General features: G+C 38.8%; 1 protein-coding gene across 1 annotated transcript in view; it reads left to right on the forward strand.

Annotated features, from left to right (window-relative positions):
• Nucleotides 1-4,984: 4,984 nt before the first annotated feature.
• The window catches only part of LOC145396149 (iris-like), a 138,240-nt gene continuing 115,623 nt past the window's right edge, over nt 4,985-27,601 (forward strand). The window contains exon 1 of the mRNA XM_080269592.1: nt 4,985-5,026. Coding sequence (XP_080125718.1) covers nt 4,985-5,026 — 42 coding nt within the window. The remainder of the gene's footprint in view (nt 5,027-27,601) is intronic.

The raw sequence follows: 27,601 nt of genomic DNA on the forward strand, positions 1-27,601 counted from the left end.
ACTATATACTGTATATATATATATATATATATATATATATATATATATATATATATATATATATATATATATATATATATATATATATATATATATATATACAGTGGTTCCTCTTTTTTCGCTGCTTGGATGTTCCGCCAAAACCCCTTGAAGTATGAAACGTCAAAGTGTGAAGTTAAGAATCAATGGGAAAAATAGAGAAGTGTTCTGGTGGGACACATACCTACCCTACCAGAAAGCACCATAACACCAACAGAAAGTACATAACACGAAACAAGCCCCACCCAAAATTAAATGAAGAGTGTTTACTAGTGCTATAACATCATAACACAATAAACATGTACCTGGAATGACATTAAAACTGTTATAAAGAGCTGGAACACCAAAAACCCTTACCAGAAATAAAGTGAAGACTTGCTTGAGTCGCAAGTGAAGGTGTGTTGAGGGTGGATAGGCTGGTTCCGGATGTCACTAACCAAGGAAAAACGGCCGTATAATGTAGGGCCTTTCCTAAGGGCCCTATATCAGAACGGTACGCTAAAGTTATCCAAAAATTTAAGTAGGGAAAGACTTCCCTCAATCTGTATGGGTTGTTCCAATATTTTTTAAGGGGATGCATGCTATCAACCCTATATTTAATTATTTGTCACAAAGTAACTCTGTACCTCCAGAAAGTATAGAATAATGTAAATAATTGAAGTAAAAAATATTTTAACTTGCCAAAAATCCAATGCAAACATACACTGGAACTGAACTGTTGGTTATTAAAACACGCAGGCTGTACCTTACCGAGTACCAGGTCAAGCTCGGACCTGTCTGTGGTGCAGTGACGAGACGCAGTCATTTTTTTTTTTTTTAGTAGTAGTTAACAGTAGGTGAGATCCTAAAAATGACCTGTGAAAATCACTTTTACACGTTTTCAAGTTTCAGTGTTTTTCGTTTCTTTTAAATGTGGTAAATTGCTTTGAAGAGCGGTGTTTGTTCAGACAGCCACTATTTTGTGGTGCACAAAGACAGGCAGACGCCATCTTAGAGCGCCGTATATGAGCGAAATAACCCTCATCAGTGCCTACTTATCCAAACCTAACTAAAACTTTCGTAACAACCCAACCTTATTTGTCCTAACTTTACCTAAGCCATGTTAGACTAATCTAATCAATTTTATGCTAACCTAACCAAACTTAACCTGTGCACGAAGACTGACGAACGCCATCTTAGAACGCCATTTTTTTGGTGAAATTGCCCTTTATCAGTGCTCATTTACCCAAACCTAACATAAATTTTCGTAATTCAACTAATCCTTATTTATCCTAACTTATTTTAAGCTAACCTAACCAATTATACATTTACCTAACCAAATTTATCCTAACCTAACCTAACCTATCTGCAGCACTAATTATCATATTTACAACATACGTATTGATTGAAAAGTTTATTACTATAGAAGTATATAAAGTATATGTATAAACAAATGCTAATAAATAAACAAATGACAGGAAATTATTTTGTTTTGGTGTTGATTGACATCATCAGGACAAAGAATAGTCGCGGGTGAGTCTACCATCTTGGTCGTGGGATCGTTATTATTCTTTCCTTCCTTAAATATCGATGCAGGATCTCCGTCCTGAACTGCCTCCTGTGCTTACATGCAGTGTGCCACCGAAGATGAGTAGGCACTGTCTTAGCAAATCAGAGACCAAGACATTGAACTAACTGAAATCCATTAATATCTACACAAACAACGTCAGAAGCATCGCAGAAGATTACAAACTTGATACTTAATGACTGAATTACAAAACATTATTTGGGATATTGTAGGTTTGAATGAGATGCTCCAAGACAGCAATCATCCATTTTACTACAGAGGAAGGCAAAATGAAAGAGTTAGTGGTGCAGGATTTCCAACTGACAGAAACCTTGCAGAGAACATTGTTAAATTCAACAGTGTATCTGACAGAGTATCATGGATTGCAATTAGACTAGGCAAAAGATAACCCTGAAAGCAATACAAGTACATGAACCGACTTCTTAAAGCTCAGCTAAAGAAACAGAAACATTCTGTGATGACATCTCTCAGATTATGGAAACAGAAAAGACCCCACGTTATAATTATGTGGTATAGATTACACTAAACTCGTTGAAGACTTCAGTGCAAAAGTTGGGAAATCAAAAAATGGAAAAGAATGTATCGGAAAATTCGGAGTGGGGGAGAGGAATGACAGCTGAAATAGTAAATTTTCCTGCAATGTAGAACATGAGAATATTCAACACATTCTTTCACAGAAGAACAGGAAGATAATGGAGCTGGAGAAGGCCTAATGGTGAAAGAGAGAATGCAATAGACTTCGTTATAGCAGATAAGAATAACACGATTAATGCCAACAAAGCAAATATAGAAAGTGCCCATAGAATAGTGGGTTGCACAGCCAGATTCAGTTTCAGAAGTGAAAGAGTGAAGCTGATTACAAATAAAAAGTAATGCCCACTAAATGTTAGCGAAAACAAAGCAGCATTTAGTTAGCAATAACGAACAGGTTTCAGGCTCTAAGTTATGCTGAGTATAACACTGATGAGTTGAATGATAGACTGACAAAAGTGCTAAGAGAATCAGCAAAGGTAGGAGGGAAGGCAAAATAATGCAACCAAAGCCAATAAGTATTCAGAAATGACTCCTGAGATCATGAAAAGAAGAAAGGAAGTGAAAGTAAAAACAAACATGAAGTAGAATGAGTGGATTTAAATAGGCTTATCAACAAGAGACAGAGAGAAAAAAAGATAGAAAAATGAGATCAGATCAAAGAAACCATCAAAAAAGGATAATGTCTGAAGCAGGTCCGGTGTAAAATGGCACAAGGAAAGCAACAAATTACATTGCTGAAAGACAAAAACGGTTAAGTCATTCAATGCAGATGTAGGATTGTGAAGAGAGTTGAATTATTTTACAAAGAAGTGTTTTTTTTTTTTCTTAAGAGAAGATGACCAGAGGAAGGAAAAACAAGTGAATAAAAGAAAAATAATCCATACCCCAGATTAGAGGTATCCTCCATTCATAAAATATCTGTAGCAGTTGGACTTCAACAGCCATAGGTTGAAGTTTGGGGGGAAACCACTCAGAGGAAGCCAGTTCCAAAGAGATGTAGTTCGGGAATTAAAAGAATTCTGATAGGCAGAAGTTCTGAAATGGGGCAGAGTCACTGTCCAGTCATGAGCGCTACCAGATGCCCGCATAATGCAAGGGAAAGGGTGGAGAGGTGGCACAATGGATGCAACTTCGTCTGATTATTTGCCATAAAATTGTCTGTATACCTGTAATGATGCAAGGGAGGCAACATTTCTTCTTATTTGTAGGGCAGGTAATTCATTTGTTATAATTATTCCGACAGCTTAAATCTGAATTTCGTCCAGTTATTTTCGTGGAACATCTCCACATCTACTCCACAAGTGTGAGCAATATTCCAGCTGAAAGTGCACATCATTCTTGTAAATTACAGCTAACTGCTCGTCAATGAAGAAGTTACGGACTCTGTGCAATAGTCCAAACTTCTTTGAAGCGGTTTAACAACTGATCTAATATGAGTTCCAACTGAGGGCATTAAGTGAAACGCCGAGAATTTCAATAAAGTTAGAGACAGGAATGTTAGTAGCACTGAAGGTAATATAGGAATCAGACAATATCTGTCTGTTAGTAAATCATATATAGAGTATTTGATTTTCCTGGCGTAAAATGGGACAATGTTAGTTTGGCCCCATTCTGTGATCTTAGATAAGTCTTGATTTATGGAGATTGCTGTACTGAGTTATGAATTAGGCATATTAAACTTAGTGAATGGGTGTTTTTTCTTAACGCAAGCAAGAAGGAACCAAAGGCCTGGAGCCCACAAACCGTTCCTTCCAAGAAAAAAACAAAAACAATATGAAAGAGAGCCAAATTCAAGATCCTTTCATTTCGAGATGTCTAGACAAACTGCGTTTGAAAGACTGGAGATCATAGGAAGTAGGAAATACAGACAGAGGGAGACAGTTCCAGAGTTGACCTGTTGCATAAATGAAGGACTGGAAGTAACGGTTAACTCTTGCATTAGAGAGCTGGACAGAGAAGGGATGAGAGTTTGTAGCTAGAAGGGTGCAACTAAGCACCCGTTGTAGAGGTGGAGGGATGCAAGCAGACTGTTCAGAGGGGCAGTGACCATTGAATTAGCGATAGAAAAGAGATAAAGATGCAACAGTGAGGCGAAAAGGCAGAGGTTGAAGGGAGCCAGTAAGAGGAAGAGAGCTGATAAGACAAAAAGCCTTTGACTCCACCCTATTGAGAAAAGCTTTATGTGGGAAGCCTCCCCACACATGAGAGTTATACTCTACACAGGCGCGAATAAAACCGTGTATAAAGTCAACTGTGTAGGGGTAAAGAAGGCACGGAGTCGGCTTAGCACACCTAATCTCTTGGAAGCAGATTTTACAAGAGATGTAATATGATCTTTCCAAGTTAAGTCCCGAGAGAATGAAACCCCAGATATGTTTTAGGATGATGTAGGATTAAGCTGGATATTATTAAATATTAGTTGTATTCCTGTGGAAGATTTTGTTGGGTTGATAGGTGTAAGAACTGAGTCTTTGATGCATTGAAAACAAGACTACTTTTACCCCAGTCAGAGATACGAGCGAAGTCAGACATTAGGTGTGCCATAGCCTCATCCCTTGTTTGCTGAAGTAATTGCTGAGATGGACGTTGCGGGAACCGAATGGAAAAGTGAAAGGTGGAATCATCAGCGTATGAGTGGATAAGGTTAGATGCACAGCTTAGAAGGTCATTGATGAATAAAAGGAAGAGAGTTGGTAATAGGACAGAGCCCTGAGGAACTCCATTTTTAATAGATCTAGGAGAAGAACGATGGCCGTCTACAACAGCAGCTATAGAATGACCAGAAAGGAAGCTATAGATGAAGGCACAGATAGAAGGATAGCAACCGTAAGAGTGCCGTTCGAAATGGAAGATTTGTGCCAGACTCGATCGAAAGCCTTTGAGATGGTAAGTGTGATGGCAAAACTTTCGCCAAATTCCCGAAAGGAGGATGACCAGGAGTCTGAAAGGTAGGTGAGAAGATCACCAGTGAAACGTTCCTGAGGGAACCATACTGATGATCAGAAAGAATGTTATGATAGGAAAGATGCTTTAAAATTCTTCTGTTAAGAATAGAGTAAAAAAACTTTTGAGACTCAGGATGTTAAAGCAATTGGACGATAGTTAGAAGGTTGGGAATGGTCACCCTTCTTTGGGACTGGCTGAATAGTAGCAAACTTCCAGCAAGAAGGAAAGGTACAAGTTGATAGGCAAAGGCGAAAGAGCTTACCTAGGCAGGGTGTAAGCACAGAAGCACAGTTCTTGAGGACAACAGGCGGCACCCCTTCAGGCCCATATGCCTTGCTAGTATTGAGGTCAGTGATGGCAGAAAATACAACAGTTGATATTTTAATATCAGCCATGAAGAAGTCAGGGGGGAGAAGTGATGGAGGAACAGCACCAATATCGTCTAAGGTGGAACTGGAGGAGAAAGTCTGATTGAACAGATCTTCTTTATCAGTAGAAGAAATGGCTACAGAGCCATCAAAGTAGAAAAGAGGAGGGAAGGGTGATGAGGTAAAGTTATTAGAAAGGTTTTTGGCAAGGTGCCAGAAGGAACGGGAAGAATTCGAGTTGGAGAGTTGAGAGCATTTCGTACAAGAAAATTATTTTTAGCAGAGTGAAGAACATACTTAGCACGATTCCGGGCAGAAACATAAACAAGGTGTGATTCAGGAGTGGGTTGGTTTACAGGCCCTGTCCTTGTTGTGGACAACATTAGAACAAGCGTGATTAAACCAAATCTTTCTTGCATTAGTCAGAGGATATGAGAAAGGAATGTATGCTTCCATGCCCGAGATAATAATCTCCTTAATGTGCAAGGCACACTCAGATGGCTCCCGGCCACGGAAGCAATAATCATTCCACGGAAAATCAAAGAAGTACTGCCTGAGTGCCTCCCAATCATCAGTGTGAATGAATTGTGAAGTGTTAAGTCATCTGCATATGAGTGAATGGGCTTATTGGTAACAGATAAGAGATCATTAATATGTATCAGGAATAGGGTTGGAGCCAAAACTGATCCTTGTGACATGCCGACATCGAATGGAAATTGGAATATACATCATCTACTTTTACCCGTATCTTTCTGTCGCTGATATATGATGAAATCAATGGAACAAAAGATCATAGGCCATAGCAAGGGAGTTTGGACAGCAGGAAACGGTGCCATACTCAGTCAAAAGCTTTAGAAATGAGTCATGAAACTTAGTATATCAACAGTGGATCTTTCGTGGCTGAAACCATACTGTCTGTCACTAATTAAAGTGTTGGATTCATGATGTTTATCAGTGTGCTTATTAATTACTATCTCACTTACGTTACCAAAAGAGGATGTGATACTGTAATCAGAGAGGTTAGAGGAATATCCTTGCTTAGGAGTTGGGTGTATATTGGCTTCAATCCAAGAATTAGGGAATGGAGAAGCACATATGCATAGTCTGAATAATTCAGCAAGAACAGGAGCGAGTTCTGAGGAACACTGCTTCTAAACAATTTGCAGGAATTCCATCTGGACCTGAAGCTCTGTTGGTTGGTAAATTGTCTAGGATAGATTTTATGTACCTAGTATGTATCTTTAGTGGAGCAATTTCGGGAGAGTCAAGTTCTAATACAGGAGCATTCTGGCTGACTTACTCTAAGGTAGAATTTCTGGCAAATGTACCGGCAAAGATGTTCGCTTTTCCACACAGGTCATTTATGGTGCTGCCATTTTAAGATTCTATTGGAGGAATGGGTGATGACTTGTTAAAGTTATTATTGAAAGAACTGAGAGTTGACCAAAATATTCTGTTGTCATTGTAATTAATTAATAGTTTGGATGCTGGGTTGTGAAGAAAGTTCGATATAGCTAGATTTACCAGTGCTTTTCATTGGTTTCTAGCAATTTTAAACTGACAGCAATTCAGATGTTTTCTGTTTTAAGTAAAAGTCATTTGCTAAGGACTCTGGAGTCGTTGTTCTAGTGCAATTGCTATGAAACAATTTTGGGGAGTCCGATCTTTTAGTAACTGTTGACTACTTATGAACAATTCCATACTAGCTTATATCAAGTCATTAATGTGGGAATTGATGTCAGGGGAGAAGAAAGACTGCCATGGAATATCAGCAAGAAGATTTCTATATCCATCATAGTCTGCCCTATCAAAGTGCCATCTGGTTACCCTGAAGGTTCGGAACGTTGGAGGTTTGAGGCAACTGACGAATGAAGCTTTAATGTGATTGTGGTACAGTACTTCTATCCTGTATTGATCTGGGTTATTTGTCAGGAATAGGTCCAAGAGATAAGCGTTATGGTCAGGATGATCTGGTAGTTTGGTTGGTTGATATACCAGTTGCGTGAGAATAAAACAATTCTGACCAGTATCGTCATTCCTGGTAGAACCCTATAACCATATTACATTATGGATATTAAAATCACCCAAATTGATAATTTCAGTCGTAAGGGTGAGGCTAGGGTTGGTCACTTGTGTGGACATGGAGTCAAACATGCTGGGTTCTTAAGAAGCATTGGGAGAGCAATATACTATACAGATATATTTGGTAATTTTTAGGTACGGTATTTTAGTATATGTAAATATTAATGAAAGTTAGCTGAAATAAAGTTGAAAATAGTGTCAACTGCATTTTCACATTTGATATAACAATAGGTGCCACCCTAATTACGGAAGTTTGTGAGGAAATGAGATATGTCGGTAGAGGGAGAGATTTGGGTTTCAGTGAGGAACAGGGCTAGAGGGGATATACTGTAGATTGTGTGTAAGGGTGAAAGGAATTCAGACTGATACTAAGGCCACGAATATTAGTGAAATATAAGGCCGAACCTGCGCTTCCCCACTGACGAGCAAGAACAGTGTTTGCAACAAATGCTGTTGGCGCAGTCACTTGACTGCGCCCATGAGGAGCCTGTGCTACCAGCCCTAACATGCCCGTGGTGGCACAACTAGATACCACAGAATTGGCTACTAATAATGTAGAGGCCATTGCTAAGGAGGGATGGAAAAAGATGTGATATCTATTGTCCATGTAGTGTCGTTTAGACAGTTGGAGGCAGAGGTGTTATGAGAATATGCAGGCCTAAGCATACTCTCACAATGAAAACACTGAAAATGCTCAGCAAAGGGAGTGGTAAAGGAACAAGTCCTGAGGGCTGGTGAAACGGAAGCTCCAGCTTTTCCTGTCACCAGCTTGCCACCTATCTTGGGAGTACCGCCCTTTTCGACTGCTGCTACATTCTACTCTCTTACAGTACATCAAAGACGATAGTTCCAATAGCTAACTTTTCAGCTGACGCAACTGAAATACCTGAGGTAACACTAGACGAAATAAACATTTCTCTGAAAAGTATGAAAAGAGGAAAGGCCCCAGGAGAAGATGCAATAGTAGCAGATTTACTGTCGGATACAGGAATAAAACTACAAAACAGGCTCACTCACCCTTTACTCAGTGTATAAAGAAGAAAATTCCCAAAATACGATGTAAAGCAATAGTTATTTTGCTTTACAAAAAAGCCAACTAAAAAGATCTTAGTAACTATTGATCCATTAGCTTATTTACAAACTCTTCACGAAAGTCCCTACGAAAAGAATAAAAACAGATTTGAAAGAAAACTAACCTCGTGACAAGGCAGGACTCAGAAGCGGATACTCGAGTACTGATCATCTACACACAAAGAATCAGCTAACTGAGAAAACTACAGAATATAATAAACCACTGTACTTAGGTTTTGTTCATTTCGAAAAGGCTTTCAACTCAATGGAGCACATAGCAATTATGATTTCATTCAGGGTACAAGGAATAACCTGAGAACATTGTAAATCTATTCGATAACATATATAATGAGGGAACTTTTACAGTTAAATTACATAAAGACTAGGTTACATTACAAAAAGACATGGAAAAATTAAGATTGAGAAGAGCGTACGTAAGGGAGATACAGTTTCACCAATATTATTTACAGCATGCCTAGAAAGTATTTTCAGAAAGCTAGACTAGGAGAACAAAGTAGTAAACATTGATAGAGAAAACCTAAACCATTTAAGATTTGCAGATGACATTGTCCTAATTTCAGAAACAGCAGAGACATTGCAAGAAATGTTAAATGACCTAGAAAGAGCAAGTCTCAAAGCAGGGCTGAAGATGAAATGGAGAAAACCTAAAATAATGGTTCAGTCCAAATACACCAAAGAGCCTCACCAGAATAATCGGAGAAATTGGTGATGAAGTCGAGGAGTACAGTTACTTGTGGCAAATACCTAAAATAACGGAAGAGCTTGATAACGAAATAAAAAGATGCATTACAATTGCATGGAAAGCTTTGGGTAAACATAAGGACATCATGAAATGAAGCTTGCCAGTATGTATGAAACGAAGAGTATATAACGAAAGTATAATCCCAGCTATGACATACGGTTGTGAGACCTGGGAACTGACAAAATTGATGAAAAATCAACTAATCCGGTATCACAGAGCAATGGAAAGGTCAGTCTTGAGAATATCTTTAGGAGATAGGAAAAGAACAAAAGTGAAAGATCAGATTAAAGTCAGAGACATTATAGAAGTTATGAAAGAACAGAAATGGAGGTGGGCAGGTCTTGAAGCAAGAGTAAGGGATAACGTATGGAACAAGAGGCTGACTGACTGGATTCCAAAAGACTTGTAAGCGTAGCAGAAAAAGGCCAGACAGGAGGGGGGGGGGGGAGATGAGATAGAGAAGTTTGCAAGCAAAATGTGGCAGAGATTGACTCAGTCAAGGAATTCGTGAAGAAGGTTGGGAGGCCTTTGTTCAGCACTGGACTTGCAATGGCTGCTGCTGCTAATATATATATATATATATATATATATATATATATATATATATATATATATATATATATCCCATTGGATCCCTGGGGTGCTGGGCGAGGCATGGCACTGGGTGGGTACTAAGCGTACCGCCCTCCACCTATCATCTCATAGTCGCGAAGCTCATAGGCCCCTACCCGGGGTTCCCTACTTTATAAAGACTAGAAAAATCCCAGTTCTGTCCTATATTCCGGACACGGCGCCACTGGGATATATATATATATATATATATATATATATATATATATATACTGTATATATATATATATATATATATATATATATAGATATAGATATATTTAGATATTTCTAGATATATATATATTTATATATATATTTATATATATATATATATATAAAGAGAGAGAGAGAGAGAGAGAGAGAGAGAGAGAGATTGATACGTTTTTTTATTTATATCAATAGCTCAAGCATGGCGTAGAGAGGTGAGTGAGAAGTGAGGGTGAAGAGGGAAATGGAGTTAAGGAGAAAGGAGGAAGTGAGGAAAGATATGTGGCATGTGGGAGGAAGTTGTGAGAGGAAAGAGAGGTGAGATAAAAAGAGGGGGGGGGAGAGTGAAAGGAAGACTGGTGAGGGAGAAGTGGGGTGAGAGAGGAGGGAAGAGAGGAGGGGAGAAATGAGAGAGAATATAAAGGGAAGAGAGGTGAGGGAAAAAGAAGAGTAGGGGGGGGGGATTATACGAGTAAGTGGAGGAAGAGGGAAGAAATGAGAGGAGGGAAGAAGGAGGGGAGGAAGTGGTGGCAAGGCGAGGGAAGAAAAGAGAAGAAAAATAACGAGATCTACGTGTGGAACAAAACAGCGATTAGACACGCAGTAGTTCCTCACCGCCTGAGAATATTCCATGCCTCGAGTTCAATGTCATCTAGCTGCTCGTGACTCTCTCGTGTGCTCTGACCAAGATCTTTGTTCTACCCTTGATCAGCAGTCATTACGATCACCATCAGTACAGTCATTATCATTACTACCACTACCATCACCTTTACTACCAATAACACCATTATCATTACCACCACTACCAACACCTCCACTACCATCATTCCTACCATTAACACCATCATCAATACCACCACTACCAACACCTCCACTACCATTACCACCATTATCATTACCACCACTACCAACACCTTTACTACCATTAACATTATCATTACCACCACTACCAACACCTTTCCTACCATTACCACTATTATCATTACCACCACTACCATCATTCCTACCAGTACCACTATTATCATTACCACCACTACCAACACCTTTACTACCATTAACTCCATTATCATTACCACCACTACCATCATTCCTATCATTACCACCACTACCAACACCTTTACTACCATTAACACCATTATCGTTACCACCACCATCAGTACTACCATTATCATTACCACCACCACAACTACCTTGTCTTCCATCACGAGTACCACCACCACCACAACCACCACTGTTGCTACATGTTATTCCACCACCTACATCACTACCTCCACCACTAAGGAAAAAACGCTATTCTTACTTTACCTTCCACCACCAGTACCACCACACTACCGCCACAACCACCTCCACTACACTCACTGCAAGCAAATATTCACGTCAACAGCGCAGGCCTTGAAATATCATGATCTACATTAATTATATCTTCCAACACACGCCAAGGGTCTGATATATGAACCAGATTTCATCACACTTCTCCGTGCCAGAGAAAACACACTAGTCACACTTTTTCCATCCACTGAATTCTCTATTCCATGTCCTGTTTATTTTTTACTATTCTTTGTTTCCTGTTGATGAAACCAGAATTAGGAAACAGATTTTTCCCTATTCTTAAATGTATATTGAAGTATATATTTTCTCTCTCTCTCTCTCTCTCTCTCTCTCTCTCTCTCTCTCTCTCCAATAATAATGACGAAAGGACAGCATTAGTAATGAGCTTTATTTTTTTTTTACAGCACTTCAGTCCATTGATGTGTTTCTAATATATACAAGACTACCCGTTATCTGTGAGCCAGATAGACTGTAATAATACTATTAGATAACACAATTTATGACATACTTGACAATTATGTATGCATCTTGGATGACTCCCAGTGCTGGTTGAGCGACATGTGAAATCAAGTCGTGACTTTAAAGAACTTTTACTAACAGCTTTTCCTTCTACAACCAATACTTTCTGAGATTTGAGTTTTTGGCACAAGCAGACACACACATAAATTTCGTACAAAAAAATGATGATCGCCTTCTGCCTGGCTCAATGTTTTCTGATCCAGAAGATCTTATTCATCGTTATAGATATGTATCGCAGTGAAAGCATCAGTGAAGGTTGTATCTTACCTTTCCAGTTTGAAACGAATGACCATCCAGAAATTATTGTAAATGTCAGGAGAATGCAGGAATTAATATACGTCATCGGGCATGAGGGGTTAAGACCACAAACGATTTTTTCCAAAAAAAAAAAAAAAAAAAAAGCACAATGACAATATTATATGTATTTTTGGTATTGTCAGGGTTGGTGGTCATGTAGTTAGGGAAGTGACAAGTTGTCTGTAATGCTGTGAGACTGAGACTAGGCTGGAGCAATGAGAAGGGTGATAATTTGCATTTCGTTATAACATGATTTATAAGACGCACTTAAAAACCATAAAAATCATTCATGCTCATTCATTCACAGCAGTTCACAGTCCAGTCAAATTAGGATTTTTAACGAAAAAAAAAAAAAAATTTGCACACATATTCTTGAAGGGTACCAAACAAAGATCAAAAGGTTTCCCCTCGGTCCGACCTGAGCAACCCCATATGGGGGAGAGGGAGAACCTGCAGAGGGTCGTTTTCACTATAGTTTTTCTTTTCATTTTTTAAACCGAGGTGTCCCGACGACGTATGGATATGTCACCACGTTTTGTCACTGTGACACCTGACGACCTATCCATACGTTTTGCAATTGCGAAGTCCGTGATTTGCACATTTTTCAAGTTTCATGGGCGATTTTTGGTAGGCATATGTGAGAGACCTTCCTCTAACAAAAGCCAGGCGGGGATAATGCCTGCCTGACCCCCTCCCCCCCGCACGCCTTTTTCTCGACAACTCACATGTTAGCAGTGACCTGGCCAGTAACGACATGTTGCACCACGGTCTCTCCAATGATGAAATTCAAGGCGAAAGTGATTCCTGAGGTGGAGGAGAAAGGAAGAAATAAGCTAGAGAAACAAGCAGAAGTGATGAGGCGGTAATGTCATAAAGGAAGGTGCCATATGTTGATGTTTTTGGTGAGTGAATAATGCTTATATCACCTATATTATTGTCTGAAAACAATATACTCTTGTACTACATGTAAATTCGTACCAATTAAAAAAATTTTCTTCAAAAATCTGCCAGGATTGGGGGGGGGGATTGGTGAAAAATCTGCCGGGACGTGGGGGGTTAATGGAGTTTTGAAAGAGAAAAATATATGGAGACAAAAATATTGGAAATAAAATTATGAACAAAATTGCCCTTATGCTTTTTGCCCTAAATATTATAGTTTTGCATAAACAAGACCAAAAATGGAGGATGTGTTTGACCGTAAATCAAAATAATTCCATCTCGTGATGAGCTTTCCGTCAATAACTCTCAAAAACTGATTCCTCATTAAAATTATATATATATATATATATATATATATATATATATATATATATATATGAAATTGTACAGTGAAAAATTCAGTTTTTGGAGGCGGTGGCTGAATCGGCAGAGAGGCGGTCTGCAGTCCTGATGGACCCAGGTTCGAATCCCGGCTGGGGCAGGGAACAGTTTAAGGATCTGAATTTCATAAAATGCAGACTTTACTGATCTACCAGATGACCCGCCGACATGTCGTAAAAATACCCCCGCTAATACCAATACACCAGTCCTGTATGAGACAGCCTTAGCATGTATTCACTATGGACAGTGGGTGTTAGCGCCGAAGTGGTGATATGTGGAGGTGTAGGAGGACTACTGGGCCTTGGGATAGGCTACTGCCCCCGAGATATAGGCCCTGAAGCCTTTGCCCAGAGTCGGACACATAAAAAAAAAAAAAAAATTATTCATGATCTGATAATATCAGATCATCAGTTGGATTCGTCACTGATGTGGAATTTAGCAATGGCTGACCATTGCAAATGGTGAACAACATAGAACAGCTTAACTCCTGGATGCCTGGGGTTTTCTGACATCGCCACGCCTCCCTATGGATGATTTCCATGATTTTTAAAAAATACCCTTACTTCAAACCCTAAAATCTGCCAAACTATAATAGCTAGAAGAAAATAAAAGATACTTAAGATTCAATAACTCTTTCTCTTTCAAATAAAAGTATCCTCACATCTCCGGGTGGTCCCATCGCTGGGTATCTATAAGTTAAAGATGACTGGTTTTCCGTGTTTTGGAGGGCTTATCCGTGTATGTGCCGCTGCCAATGACCTTGGACTCACTGGCTAGCATCGGCAGCACTGACCAGAGTGGTGCTTATAACACTGCCTAGTCTTCCTTCCAAAAGCCTGGAATTTTCCACCAAATCTTCGATTTTTCCTTACGGTCATATGGATGAGTCATCACCCTTTTCATGTGGCTCTGCATAGGGTTTTCCACCCATTTCATAGTCCCACTATGCCCCCTGGATTTTTGGGAAAAAAATTATCTCTTTGATTTTCTGTGCTCACTTCCTGCATCAATTATAATAATTTCCCTCTACTACAGCCCTTATATTTGCACTACATCATGATTATGGGTTATTGCCCTTTGGGAATTAATGCTCTGGCTATTTCACACAGTATGGTTGAGTATGAGGTAATTACTTGTACTAAAACTGTAACCAATCTGTACTAATCAGGGGCATCATGAAAATATTATTAATGTTATACACAACTTACATTTTTTGTACTTCGCATCACAAATACACTAATTCTCACATATTCACTATTATTTTCTAAGTACGAGTAATAAGGGGAAAAATTTAGTTACAGCCAACCAGGTCATTTGCTTACCTGTGCACTACTGGTATTCTTTCATGTAACAGGTAGGGTTATTCAAGGTATTTCCAATCATTGTTTCACAAATAACCATAAACAGTAACACGTATTGCACTGCACTTGTAAAACGTATTATAAAACATATCATAACAGTTACTAGATATAACTTACAATATCTTACGTTTCACTTATGTACGAAAAACACACTTGTGCATGCCTGTTTTCCACTTACAATTTCCCACACACCTGCTTGGTCACTGAGCCCTTTCCCCAGTGGAAAGGCAGAACTTTCGCAGGGGTCAATGATACAATCAGCCCTGCATGTGGGGGAGCGGAATCGGACGAGGAGGATGAGGAAGACATCACTCGACACTCTACCAGTGCCGTGTACAGACTCAGCCATATGTCAGTGGGTACCTTGGATACCTACCTACCCACTGGTTGTCATAGAAAATGGTCGCGGGTTCAAAGGATGGCGGGAAGAAGCTTGCGGCCATGCAAGTCAACTGGCGTTGCTCTGCACACAAAATCATGATGGCTGTACATGTCAACTGCCACACAGGGGTTAAACCAACTTTTGCACAACCACACCGTTTCCCACATCCATACTTGCAACTACATGAAATAGCTTTTAAGAGCTTTGCTGATGACGCTGATCCAGCCATGTACACAGGCGATAGACATAACTTTTTTCCAACCCCAAAATTCTGGTCGTTTTATTTCTTCCCACCTTGTTTGAATTATGTGATAAACATGACATCTGTGTTGTTGAGCTGCTGCTGAAGTGGGCAGAAGACCTGGTAATAATACAGCATGATTTCAGTGACTGACAGATTTGCTAAATGATACGTAATCTATTATGGTTGAGGTTTCACTCATTGCAGCTTGAAATGTGGCAAGAATAAACTGCTCTCCACCAGCTGCTACTTCGTCATGAGTTGACCGAGGATTGTTGAATACTGACACAACTTCTAGAAAATCGTCATCCTTGTTAACAAGACTGACAGCTTTCATTTTTCCATGTCCATAAAATAAAGATGTATCACAGCTGCTGAAATGATTGGCAAACATAATTGAATCTCTGATTTATCTTAAAATTCTGGAATGCTGTATGTCTTAAGATCTGTAAACTTTCCTCTAGATATTTCCTTGTGCTTCCTTCAAAAATAAAATATCCTTATATTTGGGGGTGAGTACAGTAATATGTGTCAACAGATCCACATCTAGTCCAGCTACAACAAGACTCATGTTGATTGGTTTCCACGATTGCTGTGTGAAACAGTTAATACATCAGCATCATTTGCTGCAATATGTGTATCATTACCTTTATTATGAAATGTGTGTTGTATAAGTGGATGGGGAATGGCTGGGAGAAGGAGGGAGGTGAGAAGACAGGAAGAAATCAGTAGGATAGAAGCTGTTGAAGCAATGAAGAAAGTTAAATCAGGGAAAGCCCCAGGAATTGATGGAGTATGTGGTAAATGCTGAAGCATGGGGAAGAGATAGTAGTAGAATGGATGTGGAAGATGTGCAGATTGGCCTGGGAGGAAGGTAGAGTCCCGGAGGATTGGAAATCAGGTATAATTATTCCCTTGTGCAAAGGAAAAGGGGAAAAAGAAGTGTGTGGTAATCATAGGGGCATTTGTCTTCTTAGTATAATAGGAAAAGTGTATGGTGGGATACTTATTGACAGAGTTAGAGAATGAACAGAGAAATTAGTTGGAGAAGAACAGGGAGGCTTTAGGAAGGGAAGAGGTTGTGTAGATCAGATATTCATTCTTAGATCTTTAGTGGAAGAGTTTCTAGAGAAGGGAAAGAAGTTGTATGCGGGTTTCATGGATTTGGAGAAAGTATATGACAGGTGGATAGACAAGGATTGTGGAAAGTGATAAGAATATATGGAGTAGAAGGGAAGTTGTTGAATGCTGTGAAGAGTATGTACGATGGTGCGAAGGCTGCAGTGTGTGTGGATGGTGAACTAAGTGAATTTTTCTCTTTGAATGTTGGGTTGAAACAGGGATGTCATGTCTCCATGGTTGTTCATTCTGTACATGGATGGGGTAATAAAAGAGGTACAAGGTAGGGTAGTGGATGTTGGAGTGGCCCTGGTGAGAGAGGATAGTGTCTGGAAACTCCCTGTACTGTTGTTTGCAGATGATACTGTGTTGTTGAAAGAAGACGAAGGGGAGCTGCAAGGCTTGGTGGATGAGTTTGGGAGAGTGTGTAAGAAACGGAATCTAAAGGTGAATGTAGGGAAGAGTAAAGTGATGGTCTTTGAGAGAGGTGAAGTCAGTGAATGTACAGCGAGGTTGGATGGTGAGGAATTGGAAACTGAGTACGTTTAAGTACTTGGATAGTGTGATGAATAAGGATGGAGGTTTGGAGGGTGAAGTGCTTGAAAGGGTACAGCAGGGAAGAAAGGTTGCTGGTTCTTTGAAAGCAGTGATAAGAAACAGGGAAGTGAGCATGGAAGTGAAAAAGTTACTACATGACAGTATTGTGATATCAACTCTAACGTACGGAAGTGAAGCTTGGACGTTGTTGGAAGGACACAAGTCAAGAGTGACAGCAGTGGAAATGAGTTATTTAAGAGGAGCCTGTGGAGTCACATGGAAAGATAGGCTGACGAATGAGGATATAAAGGAGCATTGTGGTGTTGATGTGGATGTGATAGGAAGCGCTTATGAGGAACACACTGAGGTGGTTTGGCCATGTGGAGAGGATGGAGGGTGAAAGACTGACGAAGAGAGTGTATGTGAGTGAGGTGGAGGGAGGAAGAGGGAAGGGGAGGCCGAGGATGAGATGGAGGGATGGGGTGGAGAGGTATATGAGAGAGGGGGGTGTGAGTTGGGAGTGGGGCAGTGAAATGGCGGGGGACAGGGCGACTTGGAGGCGATTTGTTTGTGGCCACCCCAAACGGGATTGAGGCGTCTGGCAATAGAGAGATAGATAGTGTTGTAGGTGCCTAAGTTGACGCTCTTTATTTTTTAGATTACTCAAAAACTTTGCCTGGAGTGTAGTGAGTGAGGTATTATCATCAAATGTTATTTCAAGTGAAACTTGTTTCAGAAGTCGTTGACGTTGCAAGATGCTCGTAGTGCTCTTAGCACTTATTTCATTGTGGAGTAACCATTAAAAATGACTGTGACCTCTATTCTGTAATGCGTCCGAATGAACTGAATATATGGATCATAAACTTTTGCAGATGTATCTTACATTGGCCAGACAACATGATGAATCAAGTTACCACCATCTTTAACATACTTTCCTCCCAAGTGATGAATGTTTCCTTTTTATGACATCGTTGAACATTTTATAGGAAGCAGATCTTTTCGTCTTGCTCGTTAATGCTTTCTCATCAAATATGGACAATGGGACAGTGGCCAACTCATAACTGAAGCATTCCTTCAATTCTTCAGGTACTTTCACAGTGCAAATAATTCTTTGAAATAACTGAGTTACTAGTATCAACTTGAATGGTGTAATCTGCAACACACTTGTATTGGTAAAAGACACAGGCTTCACTCTCTTGCTAGGTTGTACTGTTATTTCGCCAACTGTTTTTTTTTATTTTTCAGTGATTCATCCATTACCCTCTTGCTAATATCTATAGCTTTGTAACAGCTTATGTGTTCAGGAGCTACCATACCACTTGGTATTGAAACGAGGCTTTCTGTTCTGACGAATGGACGGTAATGATGAAGCCACACAAGACACTTTCGAACTTCTTCTTCATCCTCCCCAATCCCTCTTGAGTCCATTAATTCCAGTATGATGAAAGGTACCGCAGATCCGAACTCCTGTAAACTCTTCAACACTTTTGTCCTGTGTAAAAAAAAAAAAAAAATACGGGTTCTCTCTTCACTTTTGCATACATGGTGAGCTACAGGTAAACCGAAGACCCATTTATTCAGAACACTTTCTGTGAAGCCTCTTCTATGAGTGGTGCCTCCAATACTCTTCATAATCTTCATCAGAGTGTTATGTTGCCACATCTGACCATATACCACACTATACTTTTTTGAATGCCGAGTTGTACAGTACCCCTCTGCTGTTAATTTCTGGAACTCATTGTGCGACATGTTGAGATGAAGAGAATCCATATCTTGGAGATTGACCTGACAAGATTTGGCGTACTTTATATGTCCACTGGCATAGAAAATGGGCAACATAGCTCTTATGCAGTCTCAATGATGATCTCATTTACTTAACCGCTCTGCCTCAACAATGCGACAGCCACTAAATCAAAATATTGGTGCCGCAACTGAGTTGTCTCTTCTTTTTCCATTAGATCTGCAATATTATCTTTTAACTTTACTTGTATTCTTTTCACAACATTGGTGCTTTCCAATAGAACTGAATGATGGAGGCTGAGTCTTGAATGTTGAGAGAATTTGTTGTACATGCTGTCTGTCAGTATCATCAATAGCAACTTCTTGAAGCGTAATTTTCTCAAGTGCACAGTATGTCAGCATATGTGACCTAATAGCTCCAGCATAAGCATGCCCTGAAAGCATGTGAGGCACTGATGAAGAAGCAAATACTATTGACCATAGCTCTGAAATTCCATTGGCTCCCATTATGTAACCAATAGATCTACGACATTAAAATATTAAACTTCTCAGTCTTACAATTATGTTAGGTAGCCCACCTTCTGGATATTTGCCTGAAAACACTAAATCTTTATCCTTCCTATACAGTGGCTGGTCAAAATTACAGAGCATGTCACTTGTTTGATTTCTTTGTTTCTTCATCAGCGTAGTATGAAACAGTTAACACTGTGTTGTACTCAGGTGGTGGCAGGTTTTGAAAGACAGTGTAAGAATCTGTGTCTGATCATAAGGATGAGTATATGTTATGCCTTCCATGAAACCTTGCCATGATGGGAAAGAAGGGATTTGGAGAAATTTTCCATACATCCACACAACATCCTTTGGCGTTGAACTGAGACATGAATACAATCTTCATTGTTGTACACGGTCTGGGGTTTCGAAGCCTTCAAACCTTGCTTTGGTTTTCCGAAAAAGTTTTTAAGTGCATTTGTCCAGTTACGGCACTCTCTTATGAGACTGGAAGAGTTTGCAATTTGGTAATTTCCAGAGTTCTTACATTCCTTGATGGAGTAATGCACTTTATTCCACCCACTGAATGAACTGTCCCTTTACCAGTTAAGATTTGTTAAAGTCTGCATTGTCAAAATCATATTGACCAAATGAATCTTCTTCCACATCAGGTTTCCAAGAAGTTGTAGCAAGTAACTTAAACATTGTGACATCACTGTAAACAGAACAAAATCCAGAGTTTGATGCTGTGTTGACAACGATTTTATAGCCAATTTTCCGAAATAACAACAACGACAAACCAAACACTATGGAAAACAAAAACGATCGTGGAAGGGTAATTGCAGCAATTATCGTATGAACAGTTGTTGTACACTGTTTTTTCTAGTTTTTTCTTTCACTTTCTATTATTTTTTCTTTGGATACCTGTTCCTAAAAAGGCATACATTGTCTCAGGCACCATATCTTCTGAATTCTTCATAAAGTCAGTGGCATCTGGGTAATCTGTGGTATTATAAGCAGTTGCCCTAATGTCCTCACAAACTATAGCTGTTACAGTTTTTACAATTTTTAGCCCTTCATATTCCTTATTTTCGTTTTCCTCATGACTGCCAGGTATTTATCAGTTTCAGTCCAGAGTCACGGAACCAAACAACTGTTGGTCATGTCTCCATTTGGCCGAAAATCACTCCTTCACCTTTGCGTTCAGTAAATTCAATATCAACTTTTTCTTTGTTAATGGTGAATTTTCTGGCATATTTTCTTAAGGTTTCTTCATGAAGATGTGTAAAGCGAATTGCCATTCTTCAGAATCATCAATAAACATGCGAAATTTTTACAAAGCAAAAACAATGTGTTCATCCTGTGGACGTCCTCTTTTTAGGGATGGTGATCGGTTACTTTCGAATTCTGTGTAACATTTTTCATGATAACGCACTTCTACTGCTACAAGACACGTGACACTGTTAACTGGTTTAGATACTTTCTCACCCATTCGTCTTTTCTTTGTTCAGCATTGTCCAGTATTATGTTTTTCTTAGTCAGAACGAACTTCCAACATGACTTCGAGGCTGTCTACCATTTTTTTTTTTCTCCAAAGCAATATCACAATTATTACCACAGAACAAACAGTTGTTTCCGAAATCGAATGCTGCTTCTGATCTTAAAGTACGCCCTGATTCTTTGAGGGCTTCTGTTTTCATTTTTGTATCTCTCACAATATTTTTTTCTCTTTTACGTACTCACTCCTACAAGGTTTATGCATTTCAATTGTGTCAACTTCCTTTAACATTTCAAAATTACCGTCTTCTCGAATCTCACTTACACGTCTCAAGTTGTGGACGTCGTCTTTCACAATCAGAGTTTCACCTTCACTAAAACTCCTGTTGCAACTAAAACACTTATTGCTTGTTCATGTCATGGTGAATACCTCGGATTTCATTCACCTCCGGGAAAAAAAAAAAAAAATGATTTATAGAACAGATGAAGCATCAAAACATATACTTCATCTAACTAAAATGAGAAAATTTCACTGTGTAATGAATTAGTCATTCGAGAGTTTTTTATGGTAAACTAATCGCAAAATCGAATTATTTTGATTTACGGTCAAACTCATCTACCATTTTCGGTCTTGTTTACGCAAAAACTACAATATTTAGGGCAAAAAGTCATAAAGAATGTCTTGTGTAAAATTTTACTTCAGATATTCCTTCCTCTATAAATTTTTCTCGTTCGATGAGCTAATAAAAAAAAAAAAAAAAATGAAAATATAGTGGAAAGGACCCTTCGAAGTGAGGTTTTCCCCTCAAAATGGGGGTTGCTCAGGTCGGATGGAGGGGAACTCTTTTGTTCTTTGTTTTGTTACCCTTCAGGAGTATGTGTGCAAAATTTTAAAACTATATATTTTTTTCTGCTTTTTTTTTTCTTTTTTTCTTTTTTGTCTACTCTGACTGGAGCTTCAGCATTAAGTCTTGGTTGAATGAAATTCGGTGAGCCTTTATGGGACAGGAATGACTGTCTCTGGTAACTTTTTTTTTTTTTTTTTTTTTTACATGATGGAGCCGAGCCATTCACATAACTGGAATACTAAATACTGGTTCTATGAAATTCGATAAGCTTTTGATATGAGGCAGGAATGAGTCTTCTTGGTTACTTTGTCTATATCGGCCTGACGCAATGGGCCACGCTTGGAACTGAGTCTTGTTTGCGTGAAATTTGATAAGGTGTAGGCATGAGGTAGGAATGAATCTCCTTGGCAGTCTAACAACACTTCGTTCTGATTTAATCTTCAAGGGATTGGAGATCGTCCACAGGCTAAAACAACTCAGTATAATACTCTCTCTCCCTGATAAGAAATAAGAGTTGTTTTGAAGAACAATCGAAATTTCATAGAACCGTTGTTTTCATCATCACCATCATCATCATCATGTCCCATTTCCACAGAGACAGACAGACAGGCAGACAAAGTACATGTATGAGGGAAGTCTTCGTGGCACAGCACGTGCAGTGGATCACACACTAATTCTCAAGCTATTCAGACCTCCTGCAATCGTGGTGCCACCTCAGAGATCTAACCATGTGTACCTTTTATATATTTTATTATTATTATTATTATTATTATTATTATCATCATCACCACCTCCTCCAAATGCATATACGGAGAAGCACATGCCAGGACTTGCAACTTTTCTTTTTTATTTATACATTTTTTTTTTCATCTGACGGAACATGACTATCCGAATAAAGTAAGTACCATGTCGTGATTACGTGAAATTCGAATGAGCCTTATATTTGAGGCAGGAATAAGTCTCTTTGGTTACCAGTCAAAATGAACCCTGCCATCTGAAAACACCTGGCCATTAACTAAGCTGAAATGGGTTCTTGTAAGGTTTTGTAAACACTCTATAGCAGTTGATGTAATGGTTGTATAGCACACATGCATTACGAAGCTCAATTTTGTATGGATCATTTGGCCTGTGAGGTGGAGGTAAAAATTTTGAAAACTTGAATGATAGGTGGATGAATGTGTGACCCACTTTTACTGGGTATTTTGTTCATAGTTCAACTAACACTGTACTTACTTGTTCCTGTGTCTGGATCCATATCACCCCGAATAAGAGAGGATGATGAAGATGAAGTAAAGGCACTTCATTAATAACCTGTACAGCTTCCAACAGTATTGTGTGTGTAAGGTAGATTTTTCCTCCGTCTTAGCTGGTGACAAAAATTTTTACTTTTTCTTTCGGTTTCTATTATGTTTTGATCAACTTAGAGATCCTTAGCAGTAATGAAGAGTATACTAAACCCCTCTAGTTCGGAGAGCTCATTTAACGTGTAAGGTAAATAAAATCGTCTGGAGATAGCACGAATATATATGTACGTCATAGGATTGAAGAGGATAAACGGTATGGAACAGATAAATCCTAACTCTCTGGGTAAAGGGAGCCGGTGACATAACTGGCAAAATCGGCCATTATCTGGAAAAGTCTCTGGAACAGAAATTACGCCTACCGCGGTTCATGACGTGATGGATGCGCCGACCACTAGTTACGTCAGTTCTTAATAAAATAGCAACACCACCTACTCGATAAGACAGTTAATATTCCAGCATTTGTTGATTTCTCACATTGATAATAAATAACTAAAGCGCAAGATAAAAGACCTAATCCATCCCACCCTAGTGTGGGTCATTCGATTTTGACATCCCTTTCAGTCGGACACCTCTCTCCCTCTACATTTAAAATTCACCATACACCGTACACACTGTTGGCTGATGAAGAGTAAGGGTGGGATGGCTGGTACATCTATGACGACATCTCGGACGATTCACCCACTGAGCAAACGCAGTGGTTATTTAGAACACGTCTCGTCAGGGCAGCCTCCTATCCGCTAAACGGCCAGACTGTTAGACACTGTTTCTCCTGTGTCCTCGCTCACCCAGCAGTGCAACAAAGGATCTAAATGTAAATTTAATTACTGCATGTCGTAATTAAGGATGCTTCAGGCTCAAATCTCGCTATAGGGACAGTCACGCTCCATTCAATACAACACACGTCTTATTAGAAGCGTCCACATTATCAGTCACGCTGGTCAAGGTTGGCTCACACTCATGTCAAGAGCCCGCATTCTCGGCATTAAACGAAACTCCAAAACACCTCGTCCTAAGCGATTTTTTTTTATTATTTTTATTTTTTGTTATATATTACTGCTCTCTTTGTGCTGCTTAAATCATTCCAACATCACCTAACACTGCATAAGTAAGGTACAAAATTCTCGTCTGTTATGGAAGCTCCAAAACACCTTTTCCTAAGCGATTTATTTATTTTTTTTGTTATTCATTACTGCTCTTTTTGTGCTGCTTAAATCATTCTGATATCACCTAACACTGCATAAGTAAGGTACAATACAAAATTCTCGTCAGTTATGGACGCTCCAAAACACCTCTTCCTAAGCGATTTACTTTGCTTATACATTATTACTATTATGGGCTGGCTAAATCATCCTAATATCACCTTATTCTGAAGAAGTAAGGTACAAAATGATTTGCTTTTACAGAAATAACTAGACAGGGGAAATTTTTTTTACGCCTTTCCAAGTTCTCCCTACGGGAAAAGGTTATAACCTGCAGTAGTTTTCGTCTCACGACTAAAATTTACAGTATTTATGAAGTTTACAACAGAAAACGGGCAAAGATTTGGGTTGAGATTTTTTTTTTTTTTATCTACTGTTTTTGACCAGTGAATTCAAGGACGAGAAAACTGTGGAAGCGATGTTTGGAGGAAAAGTAGGTATATTAAATGAATACCTTACAGGCCTTAATTTGTACATTTATGAAGAAAATATAATTCAAGCAAATTACTGTATGTAGAACAATGATGGAAAATATGCAAACATTTTATTTTTTTAGATCACTTGTTGATAGAATCAGTGAAAACCAACGCCGACCTACCTGTATATGATACAAGCATTTTTAAAAAATCATAAAATACATGATGATGTAGGGATGGCAGTGGTCCAAAAACCATCACAACAAGGGCGAGGCAATAAAACGACTTGTAATCCCATCCCAGCATTTTTTTTTTTTTTCATGTAATGGTATTTTTGTGAACACTGTATGGTTGGTTAATAGTTATACCATTGTCATAACACTCTTTTGGTGCACTAATGCTACACCACAATGCGACACACTAGAGATGGAAGAGTAATATAGTATGTAGGGATGGAATTACGTATTTCATTTTCTCAACCTTGTTTCAATGGTTTTCGCCCTATTTCCATCCCTACATCTTCATACATTTTATGAAGTGCTTTTTATACTATTTCTTAATATTACTTTCAGATCACCGATGACGACATTTTAAAATGTCGAAACGTTTGAAATAAAGATGCTGTTCGTTTATAAGCTCGTTGTCCTCTTCCGATGTAATTCCAGAGGTTTTGTAAGTTATTCAACTTAAGATCATCGTACAGTGAAAGAATAATATTAATGAAGGCTCTGGCTAATCCATTACCGTTCGAAGAGTCTCTTATTCTGAATAAAGTCATTTGGAGGTATTAGCAAGAAGAAGAAATAAGAGAGCACAACATCCACGCCTTGTGATCTGTCTATGATCAGCATTTTGACCTAGCTATGTGTCCTTGATGTTTGACTGGCTGTTTTCAGTTTTATAAAACTTCATCCTTGCATGACCAGTAACACTTCTTATCATTTTGGTTTATGTCGGATCAAAAGTGTTTAAACCCTTTCCGTATGACCTTCACTTTTGAGCTATTGAACAATTTATTCTTTGGCTGACCCTGAATCATTCCACCATGTTGAATCCGATTTGAATAAACACTTTTTGAGAAAGAGAGCCAAAAGTTAAGAATCGTCCTGTGACTTTAAATGGTGACCGATTAGTCTCAAAATTTTACCATTTTAACTGTTGGAAACCCTTTGTCCTTCTACCAGGTTTCGTCTAAATCGGACAAAAGTATTTACATTAACGTACTTCTTTGACTTTTGGGGGAACAATATCTTCCATGTCTTCGTTTCTCTGGATAATGGAACCTTTTTGTGAGAATTAACTTTATCGGTATTGGCATTTTAGAGGTAAAGGGGGCTAAATACAGAGAGAGAGAGAGAGAAGACAAGCTGGAAAAATTCCGTTTTTTGTCGACTGTGTTCTATCGTGTTCCGTTATGTTTTAGTTACTTTGGGATATGATTTAGGTACAGAAAAGCATGATGCTTAAGGTTAGATACTTAAGGAATTAATAGTTTTGTGTTTAGGCATAACGAAGGATTATGTCTGTTAAAGCTTATGGGTGCGTTGGCGCTATCGCTACATGAAGTGTCTACTAGCAGTCTAATAAGTTCGTCACGATGCAGTGATAACATGACGAAAAGGAAATGCTGGGAGGAAGTAGGCAATCATCTGGATAATGAAGGTACTTAAATCGGGAAAACTTAAATCATATGGCATGTGAAACAAACGCACATTCAGGGGCCGAATGCTAATCTCCCACAAAAATATGTTGTTAGATAAGGTGCATGCTACCTACCAACAAATTCTGAAGGAAATTAGCAAAACTCTACAGAATTCAGTCACCGCGTTTCACAAGAAGCCAATCCATATATAAGTTATGTGGTGGCTAGCATTCGGTTGTCTTCGATCACATCTTCACCAAAAGTAATATGCTTCTGCACATCCACTTGGTTGCCATTTCCTTAATGTTTGGTGAAAATTCGTCCACAACTTTTTGAGATATGTTGGGCACACACACACACACACACACACACACACACACACACACACACACACACACACACATTGAGGAGAAGATAACACAGGTGAATGAAGCTGTGCAAAGTTACAAAAATGATGTGGAAACCACGTATGCTGAAATCGTGAAAGTAAAGAAAGACTTAGAAACAAGGGTGGAAGAAAAAAGCATTAAAATGGAAGTGAAAAGAATAATCCAAAACAATCCAAAGTTAGTCAGAGATTCAGTAGATATCAACAAATCTATAGTAATCACTGGTATAGAAGAGGAAGAAGTAAAAAACAAGATCTCAAGAGACAAAAAGGAGATGGCAAATGTAATGAGTCTATTGAAAAAAGTATCAGAGGAAATCTGTAGTAAAGACATAGAGGAATACAAAAGGTTACGGAAATACGAGAAAAGCAAGTCAAGACCTCTAAAGGTAACTTTCCAGAGTGTAAACACCGTGGAGGAGATACTAAAAAATGCAAAGAATCTTATGGAAAAAGAGGAGTTCAAAAATGTATGGATAAAAAGATGCCTAACACAAGAGGAACTGGAATTACTGAAAGAGAAGAGGGAGGAAGCAAAAACAAAAAATGAGGGAAGATCAGAAGACGAGAAGAACACATTTTTTTTACAAAGTAATAGGATTGCAGGTACGAAAGTGGTACATAACCAGGAGGGAATAAAAAGGAGGAAGGTAGTAGAACCATGTCATGACAAGTATATAAACAAGATGATTAAGTTGATGTACTCAAATGTGGATGGAATGGTATCTAAATTATTAGAGATAAATGATTATGTCAGAGAAAATGAACCACATATAATATGCCA

The sequence above is a fragment of the Coenobita brevimanus genome, chromosome 35 (assembly GCF_032717465.1).
Source record: "Coenobita brevimanus isolate Jiangsu-jjx chromosome 35, ASM3271746v2, whole genome shotgun sequence".
Taxonomy (NCBI): domain Eukaryota; kingdom Metazoa; phylum Arthropoda; class Malacostraca; order Decapoda; family Coenobitidae; genus Coenobita; species Coenobita brevimanus.